Below are 24,245 nucleotides of genomic sequence, written 5' to 3'. Positions count from 1 at the left end.
GGATCCATGCTGGTCGCAAAGCCACTATGTTGGTTTTCTCATGGCACGGCTCATATATCAATACATTTGTAGTAAAATATTGATGTGAGATTAGTTTAAACAAATAGAAAGATTAAAATTGTGTTGAAGAAAAGGTCCGTAGGAACACTGATAACTGTATGATACTTTACTCGTTCATTATGGATACAAAAGGACAAGTGAAATTATTGTTCTAATAACGACATCTAAGACGAGTAACTATAGAAAACAATACGATTAGTCTCTCTCAATTGTGATTATTTATTTTATCTGTAATTTCTGCTCTTTGATTCAGTATTAAATACACTACTGTTTGTATTAATTATGTGCCGGGGGAGACTTCTTCAATATTCAGAAATTGTTGAAATGTATCCCAGGGGTCTTTAGAATCATTGTAAACCCAATTACAGTGAACAAGCTGTATTTAACCTTTGATAGCTATCCGTAGTAATCTACGCTTTTCATATATTGAGCAATGGTTCCAATTTGCACATTTCACGCTAACGTTTGACTTCTATCAATTACTTGAAGCTAAGAAGACAATCAATGTGATTATAAGATAAAACACAAAGGCGTTCGGGAGGATCAATCATTCTTTAATATGATACTATTATGACTGAGACCGATTTAAATCGTTGCTGCACACATGATTCAAGTCGTCCTGCTTCTGACTGTTTATAATTGAATGAACTTTGTCAGTAATTTTCATTATTCTGATGAAGATCAATTTAAACCTAATAACAACTGTAAAGTCATATAATAACGTTTATAAACTGCGTCTTGTTTCGAGAAATGCAGCTATAATGTTTGTGAGGTAATATAAATTAAAATATAATTTCTTCGTGCAAACTGATGTACTAAGGACGTCAACGCAAATTCCTACCCCCATTACCCCAACCGCAACCCACACCATTTCCCGCAATTCATTTTTTGGGGGAGGATTTACGATAATGATCAGTAATTATCTATAATTTTTTAATGACTAGTACATACTAAATACGAGATTTATATGCTTTCTGGCATCATATTAGATGCGAAAGTTTTATGTACAGGAAAAACCTCGAGTAACAGTGGAGTTTGTGAAGAATAATGCTCGAGACGTAAACAATATCGGTTAAACAAAAAGGTGCCGTTTTGACAAGACTTGGTAACGCGACTTTGGGAGCAAAGTATCTCAGATTTCAGGAAGAAATGTACACGGATCTATGAAGGGTTATTTCGATTCCTTTAAGAAAAATCCTGCGATTAAAGTAAAGGTGCATATTAGTAGGATTTTAACTTTATCTGGTTTTGGTTGTATTGTTTGACAGACAGCTTTATAATACTTCAAATATCGATGAGGAACTTGTTCTGGTATGAATTGTCACTAACGTTCACTGAAAAACGTGAACGGCCAGTTGGTAACCGAAAACCACATTAAATATCTAACATGTCACAGAGAAATTTGCAATTTTTCAACATTTCTACTTCACATACTGTCGCCTTTGATGTGTCACACTGTAATCAGAAATTCGTGAAAAAGAAAAATGACTCGTCATGAAATTATATTTAAAACAATTTGATGTTAAATATGTTTTGTTATTTACATAGATCTATTAATTTGTTTAATGATAGTCACATATTTGAGGCAAACTAACACTATGTTAACAAAACTTTTTTTTGTTGAACATTGAACGCAACACATGTCAACCTACCTTCGTTTCCGATGACAGCAAATAACTCAAGACTCGTCCTGAAATCCGTGTGAGTTTGCTCCTGGATCTGTTAACGAGGCTCGTTTGAAAGCATCTCTTCGTGCGACCGACATGCCAGGGCATGCGACAGTTCGAATGCCTTATTTACTGATTTCAAATTGTTCAATTTGATACACTGTCATAATTCATGTAGATCTGTGTACAGAAGTGGAACATTCACGTACTGCAATACATTAATTGTATTTTTTTTCGTTGCGCTTAACGTCGCACCGACATAATTCTAGGTCATATGGCGACTTTCCAGCTTTGATGGTGGAGGAAGACCCCAGGTGGCCCTCCGTGCATTGTTTCATCACGAGCGGGCAGCTGGATAGAACCACCGACCTTCCGTAAGCCAGCTGGATGGCTTCCTCACATGAAGAGTTCAACGCCCCGAGTGAGGCTCGAACCCACATCGATGAGAGGCAAGTGACGACCTAAACCACTCGGCCACGGAGGCCCCTTAATTGTATTTTATATGAAAGCGATAAGAAACAAATAAAACAAAGTAGGTTAGATATTAGCTAGCGAAGGAAAAATTTAAAAATTGCAAGAAATGGCCGTAGTTTTGACTCAAAACATTTCATATCTAAATAATATGTATACATGTACTGAAGACCGTTATGAATTACTACACTTCAGCAGATGATTTAAACAAATAAAACACTTAATGTTTCAAACACTGTAACATGTGCCATTAAATATTTTGATAATATTCATATTTCGGTAACCTCCCGTCTAACGTGGTAGGTTAAGCTCTAGTTTGCTAGCCGATCCGAAGGGTGCAGCGTATGTAATAAACAAAAGCTTTGTAAATTAATTGTTATTTTTTAATCAACTGTGGATTCGTGAAAAAGAATTAAAGGTAGTTATAATAGCATGAGGTCAGTAGAACGGCTTAATAATCACAATTTTATGACAAAAAATTAATAATAACTGATTGTTTATTTTATTGATACCGATTGCATTTTACAAAATCACAATTTGAAACTAGTGACACTTATTTTAAAATTGAATAGTTTATTATCTTACTGTAAGATTTCGGGCCTTGTAATGAATCTACAAAATCGTTATTTTTTGCGGACTATACATCTCTACACATAACTCTCATTTTGAGCATTCTGACAAAGTGTTTGATCAGCTTAGTAAGGTGTTGGCAAGGCAAACAGATATTCAAATCACCTAATAGTTTCACAGAATTTGTGTATTTTCAGTAAGGCCTGTTCTTTCTCATATTTTAGACACGCTATGAAATCATTTAGATTCTTATGGTGTGCAGTTGAGCCCATAAAAAGATATATGAAGTAAATACGAAATATAACCATAATAAATAAAATGACATCGCCACAAACAAAATCACAGCTTTAAAAGCTTTGAAATATTCATTCATAGCTTCACAAGTAAGAGAAATATCAGTACAATTTAAGCCCAATATTGTGTTGTTTATCCATCACCATTAGTCTTAAATTAGAATTTTAAGTGCATCTCGTGTCTTAAAGAATTCATTTGATAAAAGTGTTTATGTTTTTACTGCTCTAAATTTGTGACACACAGTGACAATGAAAACTCTCGCTTCCTTTATCATTTCACGTTGTTGAAAGTAGTGGAGAAACACTTAACGTTATTGATGGTGTTGCCTTAAATGGGAAAGTTTGTGACAAATTTGCACATTTCATTAACAAAAATGTATCTTCCTACAAAATGTTATAAGTAGATTGGTGCGTATGAATTTTTTATTAGAATCTGTCTGTGTTATCGAATCATCGTAATGAATGCGCTTTGGGCAACTCTTGATGGAATTTAAGGGTACAGAAAAGCGTCCAGAAACAATCAAAAGTTGTCAAAAAGCAATCAAAGAAACGACCTTTCCGCCTGAGTAATTGAAAAAAGTATTTATCAGACATATAATATAGCAATGATTACACAGAATATGATTTACTATATTGGTTTTAACAATCTGAGGTATTCCTGTCGCTAAATAATGCATGAAGGGCCATTAATACTACTTTAGGATCTAAGACATATACTTGATCATATTGTTTAAGGCTGCGAAGAAGTGAACCTGGAATGAATTCCTAGAGTAATAGATGACGTGTAAACGAAAACTGTCATGTAGAAAGCAACTGCGGACACATTGGTTTATGTCTTATTAGTTATTTATACTTGTATTTCCAGCGATTGATATTTGTTTTGTCGATGTACCTATGAAAAGCGATTAAAACGGTACCGTCCCTAAAGTACTGGTTTTCTTGTAGTCATTTGGTCTGTTAAACCTGTTGACTGTTATGGTAATTGACGTGTAAAACATTTTGCTTCTGTCACCGCACTTACCTTTTGAGACCGCTCATAAACATTTAGTGTTGAGAAATAATTACCTCTGCCGCCGCTTGATGACAACTGAGCGTTGTTATTAGAACAAGATTGGTATACGCTTGTACCCAGTGATACTGGCACATACTTTGCCTTCCGGTAACATGTCACTGGCACATGAGGCAATATCACTTGCGCAACTCAACTGTTATTTATATATATTAAACGATTAATTGTAATGCCATTTTTATAGTCATTTATTTTCTACTTTTATTTTATCTGTTACGTTATTGAATTGCCTTGAAGAAATTAGATATTTATCAGATGAGCAGATTTTCATTAATAATTCATCAAGTATCGCCTCACACCTTTCTAAGCATTTACGTAAGTCAAACTTAATATATCAATGTAAGACTTCTCGTAAATTTATTTCTATACACTGAAGATAGATAGGTTGTCTGATATTTTTCTCTTTCCTTTGCTAAAAAAACTAGCTTGGCGTCGCTACAATTCCAGAAGAGCTCTTGGTAGTGCAATGTATCAGTGTCTGCACAGAATACCAAGGGCAAACTACCCTGCGACTTGGAGGTCATGCACGGATGGAAAATGCATTTCTGTAAAGGGTGGATATTTTGAGGGAGTGATCTAAGCAATATACTCAAATACCGATTTTTTCTTTATTTCATATTGACAGTCTCAGATTTTTCTGAATTTCCCACGTAATTTTCACCAAATCCAAACCAGTTCATTTGAAACAGATCCTTATGCAGTACAAATTTTACAATTGCACTCAGTGTCAGTGATGTTTTTAACAAAATATTTACGTTACAAACTATGATCAGACTTCTTACATACAAACTCAATAATCACTATATATGAACTTCACTAATTATGAAAAGTCATTTAAGGTTTTGTAATCCAAAATCGTTGTCAGTGAAATGACATTCAATAAATGCTTCCAGATCAATTTCTATTTTTTATCTGAATAAAAAAATGACATCTTATTCCAAATATATTTTAATATTCAAAACAGGTGAATCATCTGTCTTCAGTAAGCTCTACATTGCCATTCTCACAATAACACCACAGGGAACATTTGAGAATAAGACACTGGTTTATTAAAGTCAAATAAGAGTTCCCGTCTTATTATTTTAGGATTAAATTTTTCAAAACAAACTAAAGAGACACTTCCTACTGCATTTCCTACTGTGACACACGGGTAGATTGTTTGCAGCGTCCACTGCATTCAACATCTGGCATGAGTTCGTAGAAATATTGCTACTTCTAACTTCTGTACGTGTTTGTGTGATGTCTGACTTAGTCTGAAAGTTTCTGTTTGTCCTATTCATTGATACTTTGGTATTTGTAAACAAATATCTATACTAAAAGTGTCCTTATTTCAGTAAAGATAAAGACATCGTCAAATGAATTAATTTTACCATGGAACGAATCACACGAGCTTTATATTTAACTTCAAAATTCTAAAGGTTTGATACAAGCCTGAAAACTGTATTTCAAAATGGTTCGTGAAAATAATAGCTAATTTTTCTTCTATACAAGTCAGATGAGAAGTACTGTTGCGAGAAATTGAAGATATGACTTGTGTCTACATAACTGAAAATAAGAATAGTATTGTACTTTGAATATGAAATGTTTCGAAGTTGTATGTCATTAATTATCCTTGATAACCCATACATCATAGGGAAAATGGCATCTCGTTGTTACTTACAGCTTGAAACGAATTATTCTGTTATTCTGAAATATTTTGTTACGGTATTAGGCCCATAATAGGGTACCTCCTTTTGAAGAGTATTCAATTCCTACCATTAACCTACATTGACTTAATTTTTTCAAGTGGGCATAGGTTCGAGCACCCACTGGGACCAAATTTGTTTTCCATTCTATTCCTTTTTTCTTGTAAGTTTTTATTTTTTCAAGACTTATTATTGATTTATTGTAAAAAAGTGGAAATTGTTCATTTGATAAGCGATTTCTGACTGTTCAAAGTGCATTTACATGTGAAACAGAAGGGACTAGAGTTAGACATCTTTAAAAATACTGAGTTACATGCGGTAAAAGTTCTCTATTTCGCCTTTACTCTTTAGATTACATATTGTTGAAGAAATATAGGTAGGTTTTACTTCTACCCTAAGGTTATTTTTGAATGAAGTGAGCAAAATTTAAAACAGTCACACAGGACTCGACCTTAATTTTTCAATGTTGGAGTTAGAATTCTGTCTCATTAAATCCTTTTACTTGAGGAACCCTAGAAAAAAATTATATTGGAGTTTTATTTTGCGTTTTATAACTGTTTACCAATAGTTTGACGTTTCTTTTGCGGATTATACTGTCTAACAATACAGCTCATAGCACCTGCACACCCCTTAAGAAAATATTATCTATTCCATTCGAAAAACGTGTGGAATTTTTTATCCACTAATCAAAATGTACAGTTTTAATCAGGTGTTTAATGACCTTCACCTCAAATATTTACAGGAAGTAAAGGTAAAATCAATACCGGGCTGCGGCCGGAAAAATTGCCAGTGCATCCGACAGAACAAAGGCAGTTTACATTGCATAGAGGTGTATATGATATCATTTTATAATTTAAACCCATATTTTCCTATTGATACATCTTGCGCACTATTCCGCCCAATTATAACAAAGTTCTGAGACTTGCATTCAACATTTTAGAACACCACTCGTAGAAAGTCAGTTTAAACGGTAATATATCCACTGTTGCAATAATTAGACACTCGAACGGAATGTGTAAATAATGTTGAACAATTATGTAAGGACTAGAGCGTTTGTACTCTTGCATGGTGTTTTTATATGAAACATAGAAAGCAACTGAAGAAAATATAAGCAGTCTTGGTTTGACTGATATGTCTCGGAATACATGAACTTCGGCAATTCCTCGCTGGGTGCTTCAAACTGGATCTGCACTCGGCAACCTATCCCATTAGCTTAAGCAACGTAGGATTCTTAGAGGGAATGTTAATTGCTATCAGTTGTACTGGTGGTTGATTAACGTCTAATTATTCGCTTTCAAAACTTTTACGAGTATTGGTTAAGTTATTATAGTAAACACAGCTTCTCAACTTGTCTATAAAAGCATACAATTCCTTGTTATAATATTGTTCCAATAAAAATATCCATGACGATTAACTGTAGAAAGCAAAATGAATATTCTCTTTTCATTTTTGATTATTTATTCTATCTGTTATTTCGCCCTTTCAATTTAGATTAAATACACTACTGTTTGTATTGATTGTGTGCAGGGCGGAGAATTCTTCAATATTCAGAAATTGTTGAAGGTGTCCCAGGGGTCTTTAGAATCATTGTAAACTCAATTACAGTGAACAAGCTCTATTTAACCTTTGATAGTTATCCGTAGTAATCTACGCGCTTTTCAAATATTGAGCAGTTGTTCCGATTTGCACTTTTCACGCTACCATTTGACTTCTATCAATTATATGGACACATGTGATGGAGCTAGGAAAACAATCGATGCAATTATCTGACAAAACACAAAAATGTTCAAAAGGATCATTTATTCTATAGTATGGTACTATTATGTCTAAATCCGTCTCAACACATTGTGACATGGCTGTTTGTAATTAAATGCAAAGTACTAGTAATTTACATTTTGATGATGATTATTTTTAGTAAACAATGTCTGTAATATTAGTTACACTGCTTGTTGGTGACAGGATACGGGATATACGCTGTCTCGAAAATCCATATCAGGCTCGAACGAAATCCATATCAGGCGAGAGCGAAGCTAGTTTCTTATTTAAATTGCAAAGAGTATAAAATCGAGACATTTATGATTGACAGCAAACCGACATTTTTCCCGCCATGGTCAACCCCTACTGAGATTTATTATTTGTGCACTTTTAATTAAGATTAAATACACGATATTCTGCATTGATTGAGTGCAATGAGGTCTTTACAAATTTCAAAAAAAAATGTTTTTACAGTCCCTAGGAGTCACAAGAATCATTATACAGCAAATTACAATGATCAAGTTCTATTAAACCTTTAAGAGTTATCGGCAGTCGTCTCACGCTGGCCGAATATTGTGAAAATGATCCAGCATGTAAATTAAAAAATAGAAAATTATAGATTTATATTAGCAGAAAGGTCTAATACGTATCAGTTGTTCCAGATATTAGGTATTTCCCATCAGTAGTAGTTTAAGTCCTTGATTCATATCTAACGAATTTACATTTTTTTGTTACTACACGTTCATCGTTTTAAAAATAAATGTCCATTAAATTTCCAAATATATTCTTACAGATTTTAGAATACTAGATATCCTGTGAATTTTTTATTTTCTTTTCACAAGACAGCTCCGCCACGTGATATATTAATCCGTGTTCGTTCATATATAGTGGCATTGATGACCGAAGGCATTCAATTATATCATATCAAAGCCATCTTATATGCTTCAGTAAATTTTATGATCCGCTCTAATTAGTGAACCTCGAAAGGATTTCCTGTTCTGATAACCTAGGTGACATATGTGTTATCATGTCATTTTGCATAAATGTTACCTAATGATTTCCGGTAGATCACTTAAAACAGCAACTTCAGTAACATGGAGCCGCTCGATTCCCCCTCCCCTCCCCAATTATGTACATGTCATTAAAGTCGGAGAAAAATAAATACTATTATTATTTATATATATATATTTGAAGTTGTAGTAAAATAGATATATGATAACAAATGACATTTTAAAAAGTAAAGTACAAGTTTTATATGTGTATGATGTGTGGAATTAGACTTGAAATGCTTGTTCTTTTCTGACGAAAATAAGAATAAAGCAGGCTTTTCAGGTAAGATATAATAAAAAATATACATGTCTTTAATCAAAACATATATACAGTAGAATAAATTACTTGACTGAAATCATCTTTACAGTGGCAAAACATTTCGTAATATAATGAAAATATAATGTATGTTTCCTTAAAAGTAATAATTCAATCATAAACTTTATAAATATCTTCCTTTGTAACATGTATTTTGATTGGCTAATTTATTTAAAAGTGTAACTCAAGCGAGCGATACGCGCTAAGCGTATAAATTTGTACGCTAAACGTATATTTTACCCGGTAAACGCGTAAAAATACACGGTGAGCGTGTACTTTTATACATCTACCGATTGAAATACACGGTAAGCGTGTAAATTTACACGGTAAGCGTGTAAATTTACACGCTAACCGTGTATTATGGTATCGCTCGAGCGATTTCAGACTTTTGACCCAAACAGTACGTCATAAAGTAGCCCTAATTTGGTCTTTTCACGCACACGTCTTTCTTCTATTGTTGTAGGAAATGAAGACAGTCGCCGCTATTATCTGATATAAAACAATGTGTTTGTTAGATCATAAATTTGTATTATGGCATCTTGCAAGGTTTTTTTATTGTGCTGGAAGGCGCAATGTACATCTTCGGGCATTATTTTAGGCACGGGCGGGTTTCTGGTAGAACTACCGAACGTACTTTAATCATCTGAATTGCTTTCTGTTAATACATGTGATTTTCAAATATGAAATGCGTATTTGGTTCATTTCATTCATTTCATTCTACAGGCCATTTCCTTAAATTATAGTTTGTTATGCGATTGGTTAAATATAACAATCATTCCATCTTAATATGAAGTGAGTCATTTCCATTATCTTGTCAGCATAGAATGAAATGTGAAGATGCTAGCTCAAGTAGGCCATACGAGAAAATGCGGAAAACCCCTAAACGTCTCAGTGGTTATTAATTAGCATCAGACTGATAATGGCACGATGAAATTTTATGTTGTACCACTTTTCATGTTGTCGTTAATGTTTCCGTGTTTATTTGTAAAGACTGATTATAGCAAATTGCCAAAAGAAGAAATAGGAGCATATATGAGCCGTGCCATGAGAAAACCAACATAGTGGGTTGGCGACCAGCAAGGATCCAGACCAGCCTGCGCATCCACGCAGTCTGGTCAGGATCCATGCTGTTCGCTTTTAAAGCCTATTGGGATTGGAGAAACCGTTAGCGAACAGCATGGATCCTGACCAGACTGCGCGGATGCGCAGGCTGGTCTGGATCCATGCTGGTCGCAAACCCACTATGTTGGTTTTCTCATGGCGCGGCTCAATTATCAACATACTTCAGGCGTGTCCCTTACATTAGAATAGAACACAATTTCGTTTGATACGAATACTCGTATTTACTTGATTTCCGTAGCATCGAAAAGTTGGCAATGACATCGAAGATCGAAAATCGAAATTAAATTTCTAGCCAGCTTTAAACTTAGAGCCAGGTCGAAGATCGAAATTCAACATTGAATATCAATTTCGTGCTTGCTTTGAACTTCTAGCCAGCTCGAAGATCGAAATTCAAGATAGAATGTCGAGCGGAGTTGAATTTCGAGCCAGCTCGAAGATCGAAATTCAGAGTTTAAAAAAGTTGAATATCGAGATGGGGTTGAATTTCGAGCCAGCTCGAAGATCGATATTCAGAGCTTCAAAAAGTTGAATATCGAGCTGGGGTTGAATTTTGAGCCAGCTCGGAGATCGAAATACAGATTTTTCAAAAAGTGGAATTTCGAGCTGGGGTTGAATTTCGAGCCAGCTCGAAGATCGATATTCAGATGTTCAAAAAGTTGAATTTCGAGCTGGGATTGAATTTCGAGCCAGCTCGAAGATCGATATTCAGATTTTCAAAAAGTTTAATTTCGAGCTGGTATTGAATTTCGAGCCAGCCAGCTCGAAGATCGAAATTTAGATTTTCAAAAAGTTTAATTTCGAGCTGGGGTTGAATTTCGAGCCAGCTCGAAGATCGATATTCAGATTTTCAAAATTCAACTCCAGCTCGAAATTCAACTTTTCGAAAATCTGAATATCGATCTTCGAGCTGGCTCGAAATTTAACCCCAGCTCGAAATTCAACTTTTTGAAAATCTGAATTTCGATCTTCGAGCTGGCTCGAAATTCAACCCCAGCTCGAAATTCAACTTTTTGAAAATCTGAATTTCGATCTTCGAGCTGGCTCGAAATTCAACCCCAGTTCGAAATTTAGCTCTTTGAAAATCTAAATTTCGATCTTCCAGCTGGCTTGAAATTCAACCCCAGCTCGAAATTCAACTTTTTGAAAATCAGAATTTCGATCTTCGAGCTGGCTCGAAATTCAACCCCAGCCCCGTTACCCTAGCTTTGCATGATACTAGTATCTGAATTGCGGTACTGACTGATTTTCAATAAGCGCACCGAAAAACCTTGTCTGTTTTCCGGTGCAAAAGGGCTATAGAGTTGCAAATTAGCTATTGTAAAATACAGGCTGATTTTCAGATTTTTTTTTGTAAATAATGCAACAACAGTTGAATCAAATGTCTTATGACTTCAAATCTTAGTTAAACAAACCCATGATGTTGTGTTAACGGGTCCCCGTGCGACCTAGCCTGTCTTAAAATGCTGTGAAAATGTGTTGATTGAATACACAAGAGACTTGTGATTCATTCAGTGTACATGTATTGAAAAACTAATTTATGTATGCATTTTTATTTCTTAATGATATAGTAGCGCCAATCAAACAATGAGATTAAAACTAATCTCTACACATAGATAACACGAAATACAAATATCGTTAACATATAAATTTAAAGAAAATTTATTTCTTACATAATTATACGATAGCAACTTCTTATATATTCAGAAGAAGAAATTGCAAATAATATATGGCTCCAAAGTACTTCACAAAATACGGTAGCACAAGGTTATGTAAGATAAAAGATAGATAAGTTAGGCTGTTTCTTATGCTACCTTATCACACATTTTGAATGCTCTTGTTTTGTTGCCATGAAATTATATGATACGATCTTAAATATATTTGCGCCTTTCACAAAGGTAACGCTTTAATAAATTCTATGTATTAGGTGAAATACCGTGAAGTATGTTGTGATTTCATGACACAAGCTAAACAAAGTTAAAAAAAGTACTTGTCTAAGGGAGAGAAATGTGATTCTATTTAACCAGCGTGAAGGCGAGAAGTAAAGCGCACAGCTGTGATCGTCGAGTAGTCTTGGGCCATATGTCTTGAGAGACATTTATTAAGTTAGGTCAGATGAAATAGATACTGTTCTCATTTTTATTATGTTAGAGGCAATTTGCTAATTAATGGAAAACGAATGTTTTTCCAAATGGAGACGGCATTATGGCGTTGATTCGCAAATATTGTCGTTAGATTTAATAAAGTGGCCCTTGGAGAAGGCATTCAGCTTTTCAGAAGAGTGTAGATTAGTTTAGTAATGATTGTCAAAGAAAAAAAGCCCTAAAACGAAAAATCCTCTTTCTCGATGAGAAAAATGCAGAAAAGTTCGTCATGCAAACAATCGTCAAAAGTAAATGTGTATGAAAATATGAACAAAGTTTGAAGTCTAATATTAAGGACTATTTATTATGTTTTAACATGCCTGTTATTGGCACTCCACCGTGTAATAATCTTGAGAAGTTTCTACCATTTTCGGGTCACTAAGCAGTCCTGATATGGAATCAATGAATATTTATGAGCTTAATTCGCCGCAATTTAATTACTGAAATTCTTAATAGTTTCCGTAATTCTCACACAAGCAAACAAATTTCGTTTACATATTGTCTATTTATTCACACTTTTATTCATTCAAAATCTCCATGGGGGTACGGACGAGTACGATTTGATTATCTCCATATGTGCTATGCAATACTTGGGGTTCCGGCAACTTGGTTGGTCGCCGTAACAAATGGGAACATCGTTACCGAAACCACCACTGTAGTTGGGGAAAACAATTAGTGCAATCAGAAAATGATGTATTGTGGTTAAGGTATCTGTCTCTCAACCTGCAAGGCTGAGTTTAAGCCTCTTGAAAGATTCAAGTTTCCAAGTTTTATTATTAACTTCTCAGTATGTATATAACATAAACATGAGATCACATTCCAATGATAATAAAGACACACGATCAGAATTCAAATACACAATAAAAGACAAAATTACGCACCAGCACATATGGTACACGCAGAAGTTGTTTGTCACGAGGCAGAGAGTGATTCAGATAAGAATAAAGCTTTTATAACAACCAAGCTTAAATTAATAAGTACAAGAGACATTGATATAACTTTTAAAACGACAGCTGTGTCGTTCTAGTTTAGTAGGAAATCGAAACCAATTGCAACAAGGACAGTTCCTTAATAGAAAGAAATCACGGACTCCAACTTCTGCTGTTGTCTTTAACCGAAGCGGTTACATGATTCTGTACATATGCTTTAAAATGAATATGTTATGTTCTAGTCATTTGTTTATTTTACAAGTATCGATTATTTGGTATGCCAAGTATAAATATACTTTAAAATAAATGTGTTATGATCCAGTCATTTGTTTATTTTAAAAATATCGATTACTTTATAAAAATGATAAGTAATTCTAAAACTTAACCAGTAGCGGCGCAATCGTAAAAGTATTAGAGAGCATAATTATACAGATAAATGTCCACTTTTCTCATTTGAGCCATGCTATGAGAAAACCAACATAGTGGCTTTGCGACCAGCATGGATCCAGACCAGCTTGCGCATCCGCGCAGTCTGGTCAGGATCAATGCTGTTCGCTAACGGTTTCTCTAATTGCAGTAGGCTTTAAAAGCGAACAGCATGGATCCTGACCAGACTGCGCGAATGCGCAGGCTGGTCTGGATCCATGCTGGTCGCAAACCCACTATGTCGGTTTTCTCATGGCTCATTTGTCTGAAATTGCGTAAATTGCACATCGGGCGGTCGCGGACATCTATAAAACATTCATGACTTTTAAGTAACAGTCATTACCATAATAAGCTTGACTTGTCATAATTGAGACCAAAATGTGAGGACTCGCGTCCCTAAATAATTTTGCTTAAGTGAGACATATTGCCGCACGTTCAGGATGGACATTTTGGCGCGTAACTTGTGACTTTACTGACTTCAGTTCTAAACAACGTGAGCGCCAATCAGACGCGTGCTATTTACAACGATATCGGTAAGTAAATAAGGAGAGTGTATTTTCTATTTACTGGACAGTTGACACTAGTTGTAATCAAACAATAATATGTTAGGCCGACTTTAAATGACTTTCTTGCGCCGGAATATGTTTCTAAGGAATGGTCATAAGAAATCATTGTCCATAATGCAGTTATCAAAAACGCGTAGATAAACACGTAGGACGAAGATTACAGGATGATATATTGCCATTTTTATCCCTGACATCGCTGTCTTACCCTGATACAGCCGTCATTTTGATATTTTGTCATGAATGATAGATGACGGCTAGATATGAGCCGTGCCATGAGAAAATCAACATAGTGTCTTTGCGACCAGCATGGATCCAGACCAGCCTGCGCATCCGCGCAGTCTGGTCAGGATCCATGCTGTTCGCTTTCAAAGCCTATTGCAATGACAGAAACCAATAGCGAACAGCATAGATCCGGACCAGACTGCGCGGATGCGCAAGCTGGTCTGGATCCATGCTGGTCGCAAACGCACTATGTTGGTTTTCTCATGGCGCGGCTCATATAAACAAAACAGGGTTAAGCATAATCAAACATCGGTTACAAGTAAATGATACAGAAACTGATGTTCGAGTCCCCGAATGGTTAAGCTATACAAACATGTGTAACAATATAAAGAGTTAAATCAAAAATAGTTGGTTCCGTGCATTAACCTCCGCCGAAGCCCACATACTATGACGAAGCCCGTGTCCGTAGAATGGGACATTTAACACAGTCGAAGGCCTCGAGCATATGTTAACACCTGAAATACTTCTAACTTCTCCACTCTCATTAGCGCTCATATTGTTGTTCCAAAAACATTTTTGATATACTAGACTACATTCCCATATTTATCATATATATTTAAGGCTTCACTGTACTTTTGCGAAACAATTATTTACCTGTCCATTTTAGGAGAAGAACTCTATAAGAATTGTCTTTCGTTCTAATCCTTTCCATCAACTGTACATGTAATGTTAGTATATAAGTATAAGTTGACGTTTATGACGTCATTTATTTTGTATGCACGTGATTATTACCGGGGTCATATCATCGTTATCTTGCTAATTTTGCATGTTTACTGTTACTTTACTGGAAGATACAGTTTTAAGGTACAATTTATTTAACAACGCAAATAAGACAAATAGAGAATTAAATTCAGTAATTTTGTTTACTGGCATTGTGGCCCTGGTTTGCATTTGTAAAACAACATACTAGTACATAAACAGCTCGTAAATTCCTCTGTTATACATAAAATACACCACGAGAAACAAGAATGATACGACGCGATTTTTATTGAGTTTACATTCATATTCTCCAAATTGTAACAAAACCGTCAGAGAATAAACCTCTTGTGAAATAGGCATACGAAATAATTTAGCAACATTTTGTCCAAGACGCTTTTTAAACGCGTACGCTAGAGTCCCTGTATTTGAGATGGGTGGAATTTTTTTCAATAATAGAATTTCTTCAAACTTTGGATATTGAAGGACAATCATCTAAGAAACAAAGATATAGGTCACCAGTATTGAAAAAGAGTTACCTGCCCTTGAAAACGTCATTTCTCCCAATTAAATGCATATTTCATTCAAGCATAAATGCCTAAAGTAATTGAAATGCTTAAAATGTGCATGCATATTTGAAACTATTATTATAATAAAAATACTGGAAAATTCACATTGTTTATAATAATTGTTTCTTATGTGTTTGTGGTAGTGTAAGACTGTTATTTCTTTTTCATTTTTCATATATTGTTTTCATATTTTCTTTCTATCAAGATGCAGTCTCAAAATGTCGACCAAGACTTTTTTCCTCACATGTCAGAGGACCGTTCTTCTTGGAACCTCTGCAGCTGACTAAGGCACATCCTGTCTGCAGAAATAACCATCGACTTCCGGTGGACAGGATCGGACTGAAAGCTTAGAAGCAGACGATTGGCCGCTTGTCTCTCAAGTTCCCGCTCTTCTGCTGTTTGTCGTCTGAAATAAATTCAAGGGCTGGTATAATGCTAATTCAAATGAAAGTTAACAGTTCAATAATTTACTCTAAGCTAAGTCCGAGTTCTTCTGAGAACAAAAATGAACTGTAATTGTTTCAAACCCTCTATACTCTATACAGTCGAAGGTAGGGTATGTGTTCCAAATTTAGCGAAACAAAAATCTATAGAAACGAATTCCGTGGATCAGTTCCGTGAATACTTTCCGTCATAGTTTTGTTGAGACTAACAAAAAGTCGAATAAGGGTTTAAAACTTAAATGGTGGATGATCATACCAGTTTCACGTATATGCATTTTTCAGGCAGAGGCATTTTATCGACCACACAAAATGAAGCTCGATTTCAACATCGGTGCGGCTCGAAACTGTATATCTAGTAGCAAGGCCTTAAAGCATTGTTACATTGTAGTTATGCTCTCGTAAACTTAGTAAAGAAGTGAAAATATCAGATACAAGTTTTAAGTGCAAATTTGCATGTTAGTATCAATCTTTATTCAAATGAAGTTGATTCAATTTATTCTTATGCTTATGGAGTGTTCCCCACAGGCAAGCCTAGCCTAACAGTCTTTTTTGGTATAGTATTTCAACGCCATATGCGGTGCGCTATGCATAAATGCATATACTATCTATCTACTATATTTATGACGCGTTATACTGTACTTATCTGCGTTAACCAATTGGCCGCCTTCATAAATACCAAAAATATAATTTTACAGATATTAATGTTGTATATAATGAAATAGCTATGCATTTTGCATCCTGTCGGGATTCCGGGGCTCCCAGGGGCCAGTTGTCTGGAGTCTTTAGTCTGAAACGGTGAATATAGAATGGTATTATCTCGCTTCTTTGCAGACATTTATTATTTCAGATTAGTCTTTTTCAATCATTTTAACGGAATTTCTATTTATTTACCAATGCGGTTCGACGTTATAAAGAGGCTCACGGGAGTTCTTTGGAATATTAAATGAATCCGCCGTATACTATTTGTAAACTGCCATTTCTCGACTGTTCGTAAATATATTGGTCCAGTCTGGCATAATCAATTAGCTCGGAGATAAAACACTAGCTGGTTGTCCGCATTATATAGTGTACACATTTTGCATGGCTTAGCGGTCAATAGTCAAAATTATTACCCGAGGCCCAACACTTATTCACCGGCAATCTATTCACTTATTGTTTTAGTACATGACATTAGAAATTAATTTTCACAGTTTTATATTTAAAGTTTTGACTTATTAGCCCAGAATAACATGTGTTATATACCGGTCAATGCAAACTTTATATTAAAGGAGGAATGTCATAGTTAGTCTAACTTTTGTTTTGAATATTTTCTATGAAGTCACTATTAATCTATTAAAAGTATCAACATACCGCCATTTTGTACGTCGGTTCTGGAACCACGTCTTCACCTGGGCGTCCGACATTTTCAACGTCTTTGCCAACGCCGACCTCTCAGTTGATGCTAAATATTTCTGACGTTCGAACCTTTTCTCCAACTCAAGAATCTGAAGACGGGTGAAGGACGTCCGGGGCTTCTTTCTCTTAGGTGGAGTACGATTTTGGTAAGGGTGGCCAATCCGTCGTATCGCTGAACGGAAGAAAAGAAATACATTATCAATACGTAACAGATTTAGGAATATGAGTAATATATTCACATCGATGATTTTAATCATTTGTACTGATTTTTTACATGTACATAACATAGAATTCAGTGGGTTCGGCATGTAGCTTACCCATTACTTTAAGTAGCAACTGTTATCATGCCGAACCAATATGTTACGTTGAAACGGCAATGACGTGACTCTATCCTGAACAAAGGGGACATAAGTGCGAGCAACCGTATAGCAACATTGAATATGCAACACCAAAACATTTCAAGTGTATTTTTAACAATTAATTAGCATGTAATAAATAAAAAAATATAAATATGAAAAAAAAACAGTTTTGTTGAATTCTAATTTTCTACAAATAGGCCTGAAACAATTACTATCGACGCTCACAAAAATCGCCTTATGTTAAAAGCAAGTACGTTTGTAACTCAGCGTTGTTTACATGCCCAGAAGACCCCGAGTAATTGTTTCGAGCAAGAAACAAGTAACACTACGTCAAAAAACGTTAAGAGTAAAGTCTTTTATGCTGAAAAGCAATGAATGATATTTAAAATAATGACAGGTTTCCCTCTGAAACTTTGATTTTCAAATATTTTTTGCATGCCAGAAATGAAAAACATATCAATTTAAAGTAACGTCTTAACTTGCTGACTATAGTTTTATTGAAACAATTGGAAACTATAACTCATCTAGTACAAATTGAATTACCGGGATCAGAGAAGATGAGCGCGTGACAAAGACAATGTGTATAACATTTTCCATAACTCATGAATAATATCTCTACTTTACCAAGATGAGCTGCGTTCTCAAATTAAGCTTTAACCTAAAGGGATACCCTTATTTGCATCCGTTAAAGTTACACGAACATGCATTATTCAAGATCGGTCACGTAATAGTGGGCTCCCTATCTGCATTAAATATAATTATATATCTAGGCCGTTCTGATGTTCGGTGATCGAGATCTGAGAAGTGTTTCGTGGCGACCAGATCTGCCATAATCATTCATGATTTTGTGCCGGTTATATAAATCGTAAATAATAACCTATCATACAGTTTTACCTTGAACGGTCATATGGTATAGTGCGTTATGTACTCCGGCCATTTTTCACTCTTTGGAGAAGATCAATGTGCATTTTTTTAGTCAATATTAGGACTGAAAGCTATAATTATATTCTTTAGAAAATCAAGTTCATTTTAAGATAATATACGCATATAGTTACAACATAAAATATTTTTTCTCTGAGAAAAAAGAAATGCCTCTACTTGTTTCATTGCAAGACTGTAATATAGGCCTATTTCACCGAGTCAGTAATATTTTCAGGAGTGGCGCAGCCAAAATATGAGTTTACGAGTGAAAGATTTTTCCAACTTACATGCAGACAAACAAATATTCTGTTGTTTTATTTCATGTATTGTCAATGGTCTTAATCAAATGTAATTTACTCGCGCAACCGCACGTACATTACGTCATGACGCCACAGTGACGTTACAATGTCATGACGTCACGATATTATGCTGAAAAAATGTTAAATATTTCTGTTAGATTTCGAGCTTTCGTTAATATTTTGATACGTTTGAACGTATATCTTTATGTTTTCACTTCCATATCTTTACTGAAATCTATTTTGCAAAAAGAGTTTTCTAATTCAATTTATCTATATAGCCTACATATTATTTCGCATTCAAGTGTAGTTCCGTCTACCAGACAAAAATAAAAACGATAGATCTATTTTCAGTGCTTCGAAACGGTGAAAATGTCATTTTTACCATATAATACCTATGATTTTTTTTGTCTCAAATACAGTATGTATGGTATGTCCTTAAACCGAATTTTCACATTCACTATTCATTTTATACGGAAAAAAGCGTTTATTTTCGTATGAGAAACATTGGTGTAGTTTCATCAAGGACGGCCCTTTCCACGAGATTATACGCTCTATCTGACGTCTTTACAAAAAATAAAACATAAAAAATAAAATTGCGTCGTTCGAAACATTCTTTCACAACTGGACGCCAAAACTTCAAAAGAACATTAAACTAATGTTTCTGACAAAGATCAAAAGTGAATCGACATGACTGTATGTTTTTCACTGATTTAAACAATATTTTAAATAAAAGCCATGAAATATGGGCGGGTCTTTTGATCGATATCTTAACATTTATTATGATTTTCTGATACACACGGAAAGCAAAACAATTATATTTGTAGCAAGCTACCGTAAAAATGTAAATACATGTATAAGAACTGAATGCTTAAAGTGTGTAACTAACAAACCATCCAAGGATCGATAGAGCAATTCATGTTTTTAAAATTTACAAGAAGTCACAGCGTAGTTTATATCCATGTCAACGCACAAGCAGCATTTAATTCTTATATATTCAATGAATTTTTGGTGAACTGACCTTCATAAGACAGCATTAAAAACTGGATAACATGTATTACGCCTTATTCCGCCATTTGTTTAATATGGCTACCGACTAGATCATCTTTTTAATTTTTTTTAATCATTTCTCTTATATATTCTGACCGATCTTTCTTCGCTCTGATCGTCCGCTGTTTTGAGAAGAAAAGGGACATAGTTATACAAAATTTGAATAGCCTCACGAGTTATCTCCTGCGAACAAAAACAGGATCTGAACACCGACTAATGAAAGGATTGCAACTTTCTAAACATAAATGTTATTTTAAACATAAAAAAGTGCTTAGTATCTCTTTTTCTGTTTTAGAATCCATCCTGCTTAATCTATGAAATAGTTCCGCCCGATATGATAACTTTACTACTCCGTATTCTCGTATATTTTATGGACGGAACTTCGGACAAATAATGATACAATATGACAATTGTCTAAAATGAAGCGGAAATATAGTTTGATATTGTTAATTTAAGTGGCAGTATTTTTTTTTATAGTTTTGATGTTCATTCATTAGTGGGAATCTGTTTAATTAATTGAAGGATTCTGCAAATTTTATTGTGGAAAACAACCTGAATTAATATGTCCATTAAATTCGTAACTTTGCCGTTTTCTTACTTTTGTTATTGTCAATTTCATTACAAAATTTAGGAGAAAATGTGTAATAATCAGTAGAGCATCGGAGGGAAATTCAAGGCCCCAGGATCGTGTCACGGTCTGGCTACACATTTTCCTCACCCTGCGGCTGCATATGATCCGAGATGATGTTTACCTTATTCTGCATACAGGACAAATTTCAATCTATCCGAGGATGTCACGGTAAATAGAACTTCGTTTCAAAATTCGGAAGAAAATAAAAGCAACCCGTTTGCTCAGTCGGTAGACTGTTGGAACCGTTTCCTAAGGCTGCGGGTACGAGTCTCGGTCTGACTGCACGGTTTTCTCTCCCTACGACAGTATCATAAAATCAAAAATCACTACAAGAAAGGCGAAGTATAAATTATATCATTAAAACTGTTGTATTATTATGTTAAAGCGTCATATTTTGTGAAATTCAAAGTCTATCGGGTAATAAATATTTAAAGTTAATGTTTCGTGTTAAGCTAAAATAATCACGGTGCGAAAAATTAGCAAACATTTTCCCGCCTTAGTTTATAATGCTACTGTGACATCTCTTATATCTTAGAATCATTTAATTCTTTATTACAAGTACGATGAATGTATTCAGTCATTATGATTCTAATTAAAATTTAAACAACAAATATATAGGAGTACTTACGACCAAATCTTTCTTTTCTTAAATCGTTAAGAATGGTTGGTGACCATGGTATATCTAAATTAAGTCTTCCGACCGAAAATAGATTTTGTGACGCAAAATATGCAGTTTCGCTCGGACGCAGACCTTGAAAAGACGCTGGAAGCCGCACGTGGGGAAGACATGTTTCTCTGACGTCACCGTCTTCACCAACGTGATCTGCTTCTTCAGAATAATCTTCTTCTGATTCGGCACTTGTGTCATTATCTAGTTCATTATGATTAATCACAGCCTGATTAAGTGTTTCAAAAGCATCATTTCTATCAGATTCGCATTTATTTCCATTAAGTTTATCAGTAACTTCTGCTTTAACTTTTAGAATCGCTTCAATACCGAACCTTAAATTTGTACTTATATTCGAATCATTTTTCTTGTCAGTTTTAAAATGTTCCTCTATGTCCGCAGTAACGTAATTAGAATCGTTCTTTATAATTAAATCTCTCCTCAATTCCACTTCCTCGTGACTTTTAGCATCTATGTTATCTTTTGACGGTATCCTTTTTGTTTTAAAGTCCCTTTCTTTTTCTTCAACATTCATAATTTCCTCCATTTTTTCATATAAAATAAGTACATTTAAAACATTTTTGAAATGTTTTACGTCACTAATAAGTACTATTTTCGGTGAGATTGTATCAGTTTGTCCAGTATTTCAATGAAAATTTAAAACGATTATGTTATAAAAATATTTACTTTACAAGTTTCAAAAACAAAGACACACAATTTCGACGAAAATTCCTGAAAATATCATAAAGTGCCAATGTGTTCAGCGCTTATAAATTGACGAGACAATGGTTTATGAATCTTACGGCAAATGGGACGTTTAGCAAAATAAACACAATTTATATTCAAATTCCCGGTAGTGGAGGAGATCGTTTCATTAATACGCCATAACCAAGCCTTGACATGATTATGTATAATTCGTGTTGACAATATTAGACATCTGTTAGTTTTACGGGGCTTCGGAATCGATAAGATTTGCCGAGTCAATCGTATTATACGGAGAAACTGTAAATTTGGCAGCGACGATACCGATTAAAACGCTTTAAATTATTCGGGGGCAAAGAGTTGGAATTTTCCACTCTTGGATAAATGAAGGTCTCACACCGTAATGGTATACATTTACTTCTTTTTGTAGTTCTAAAAAGGTGATTACGTCACTAGTAGCATGCATGTGTGGTATAAAATGTTTTCTCTTTTTATTATTCGGTGGACATCCGTGGCCGAGTAATTAAGATAACTGTCTTCAAATCACTTTCCTCTCACAAAAGTTGTTCGGCGTTTGAAATCTCGCATTGGGAGTAGATTTTGTCATGTAAGAATGCTATTAAGCTGGCTAACGGTAGGTCAGTGGTTGTAACCAGGTCCCTGTCCATGTCTGGAACAATGCTCGGAAAGATCGCCATATGACATTGATAGTGTCGGCGTGAGTAAACCGAACAAAAGCAAAACTAGAATTTGTTATTGTTGGAACCTAATTTCATTATTAAGAGCTTTTTTTTTCTCGCTAAACTCGTGCGTAATGAAATATTCACTTAACTTGTAGTGAGAAGCTATTCATGTTTATTGCAGTGGTCATAGTTTGGAAAATACTTACTTTCGAGAAATGTTATTGTTTTTATGATAAAAATAGTTCTATGTTTTGTACATTTGATAATAAAGTTAAGTCTTGTTATCAACAATTAACAGCATTAATTATCATCATACGTCATCTTTAATTTTGTGTCAGCCAAAACGAAACAAAAATAACAAAAAAAAGAAAGAAAGAAAAAGAAAAAATGGAAAGAAAAAAAGAGGGGAGAAAAGAAAAGAAAAAAAAAAGAAAGAAAAAGAGCGGGAAAACGAATTAAAGGGAAATGGAATTTTAACTTATAAAGAATTGCAATTAACGGGATGTTGGTGAAAATAACGATGTAAATATTGGGTCATTTGGCGATTAAGTATGTGAGACCTGCAAACTGTGCCAGTAGACAGTAACTGAAGCATCCATCTAATGGCTCATTAAATAAGCGGTAATTAGAGTATAAAAACGATAATATCCCGATCAGCCCTCATTTGTCCAATTTTATTAGCTATATTTACTGACGACATTCCGCAGTGACGGACTTTTATTTATTAAGGATACAGCGCACTGTCTGCCAAAATGAAATAGTTCCTGCAATAACGTGGCGTAGGTAGACACTAGGGTCTATTGCATTACTTACCGTACGACGCTTAAGGGGCTGTTTACTTAAACTGGAATATATCATGCTTTAATCAATTTAAATGTATAAGTGAGCGGATAATTTAAGATAAGAACTAGATTAGTTTTACTTTGTCTAGAAATACTGATCTATGAGTTATTTAGATATTTGAAAAATATTCTTTTTTTAAATATTTGAGTGTCGATATTTTCATTTTTTGCTTAATGCAAGCGGATGCATAATACAGGTTTCTGTTAAAACCCGAACCAGGGTAGGGCTAAGGGGAGCGACTATTTTCATCATTTGTTGGATTTGTACCATTAACGCATGATATACAACCGTTGTCATGATCACACATTTACATTATCTTCGTTGAAGTTAGTCAAATGAAACAACGCGTATTTTTGTTGTTTGCTCTCGTTTTTGCCTATAAAAACTGTTAGTATACATATCCATTGTATAATTTTGTGCTTTTGTTTTGAATAAATCTCTAATTTCTTGTGTCTTTAGATAATAAAAAACATTGCCGAGCGAAAAATCTCATATTTAAAAAAAATACAATCATTTCTTTTAAAATAATACAAAGCTTAAACACAAAACCTTTTTTTTCTTAAGCCAGCGCAAGTTATAAATTTATAAC

At 34.5% G+C, this 24,245-nt stretch overlaps 1 protein-coding gene across 1 annotated transcript; it reads right to left on the bottom strand.

Annotated features, from left to right (window-relative positions):
- Window positions 1–15,370: 15,370 nt before the first annotated feature.
- Window positions 15,371–22,294, bottom strand: LOC123548053 (homeobox protein ceh-2-like). The gene is made up of 3 exons (XM_045335283.2): window positions 21,390–22,294; window positions 17,460–17,676; window positions 15,371–16,072 (listed from the first exon to the last, which is right to left on the bottom strand). The coding sequence occupies exons 1-3, from the start codon at window positions 21,973–21,975 to the stop codon at window positions 15,907–15,909; spliced, it is 969 nt and encodes a 322-aa protein (XP_045191218.2). The 5' UTR covers window positions 21,976–22,294; the 3' UTR covers window positions 15,371–15,906.
- Window positions 22,295–24,245: the final 1,951 nt, after the last annotated feature.

This window comes from Mercenaria mercenaria, chromosome 9 (genome assembly GCF_021730395.1).
Source record: "Mercenaria mercenaria strain notata chromosome 9, MADL_Memer_1, whole genome shotgun sequence".
Lineage (NCBI taxonomy): Eukaryota > Metazoa > Mollusca > Bivalvia > Venerida > Veneridae > Mercenaria > Mercenaria mercenaria.
Note: the sequence above shows the minus strand (reverse complement) of the source record. Positions and strands in the feature narration are given on the sequence as shown.

Bases quoted from the DNA above. Each gene is read 5' to 3' on its own strand.
- LOC123548053 (XM_045335283.2), bottom strand. From the start codon at position 21,975: ATGGAGGAAATTATGAATGTTGAAGAAAAAGAAAGGGACTTTAAAACA. The intron at 17,677-21,389 runs GTAAGTACTCCT...TCTTCCGTTCAG, and splicing joins AAGAAAAGAAAGATTTGGTC to CGATACGACGGATTGGCCAC. The intron at 16,073-17,459 runs GTATGTTGATAC...AATTTATTTCAG, and splicing joins AACCGACGTACAAAATGGCG to ACGACAAACAGCAGAAGAGC.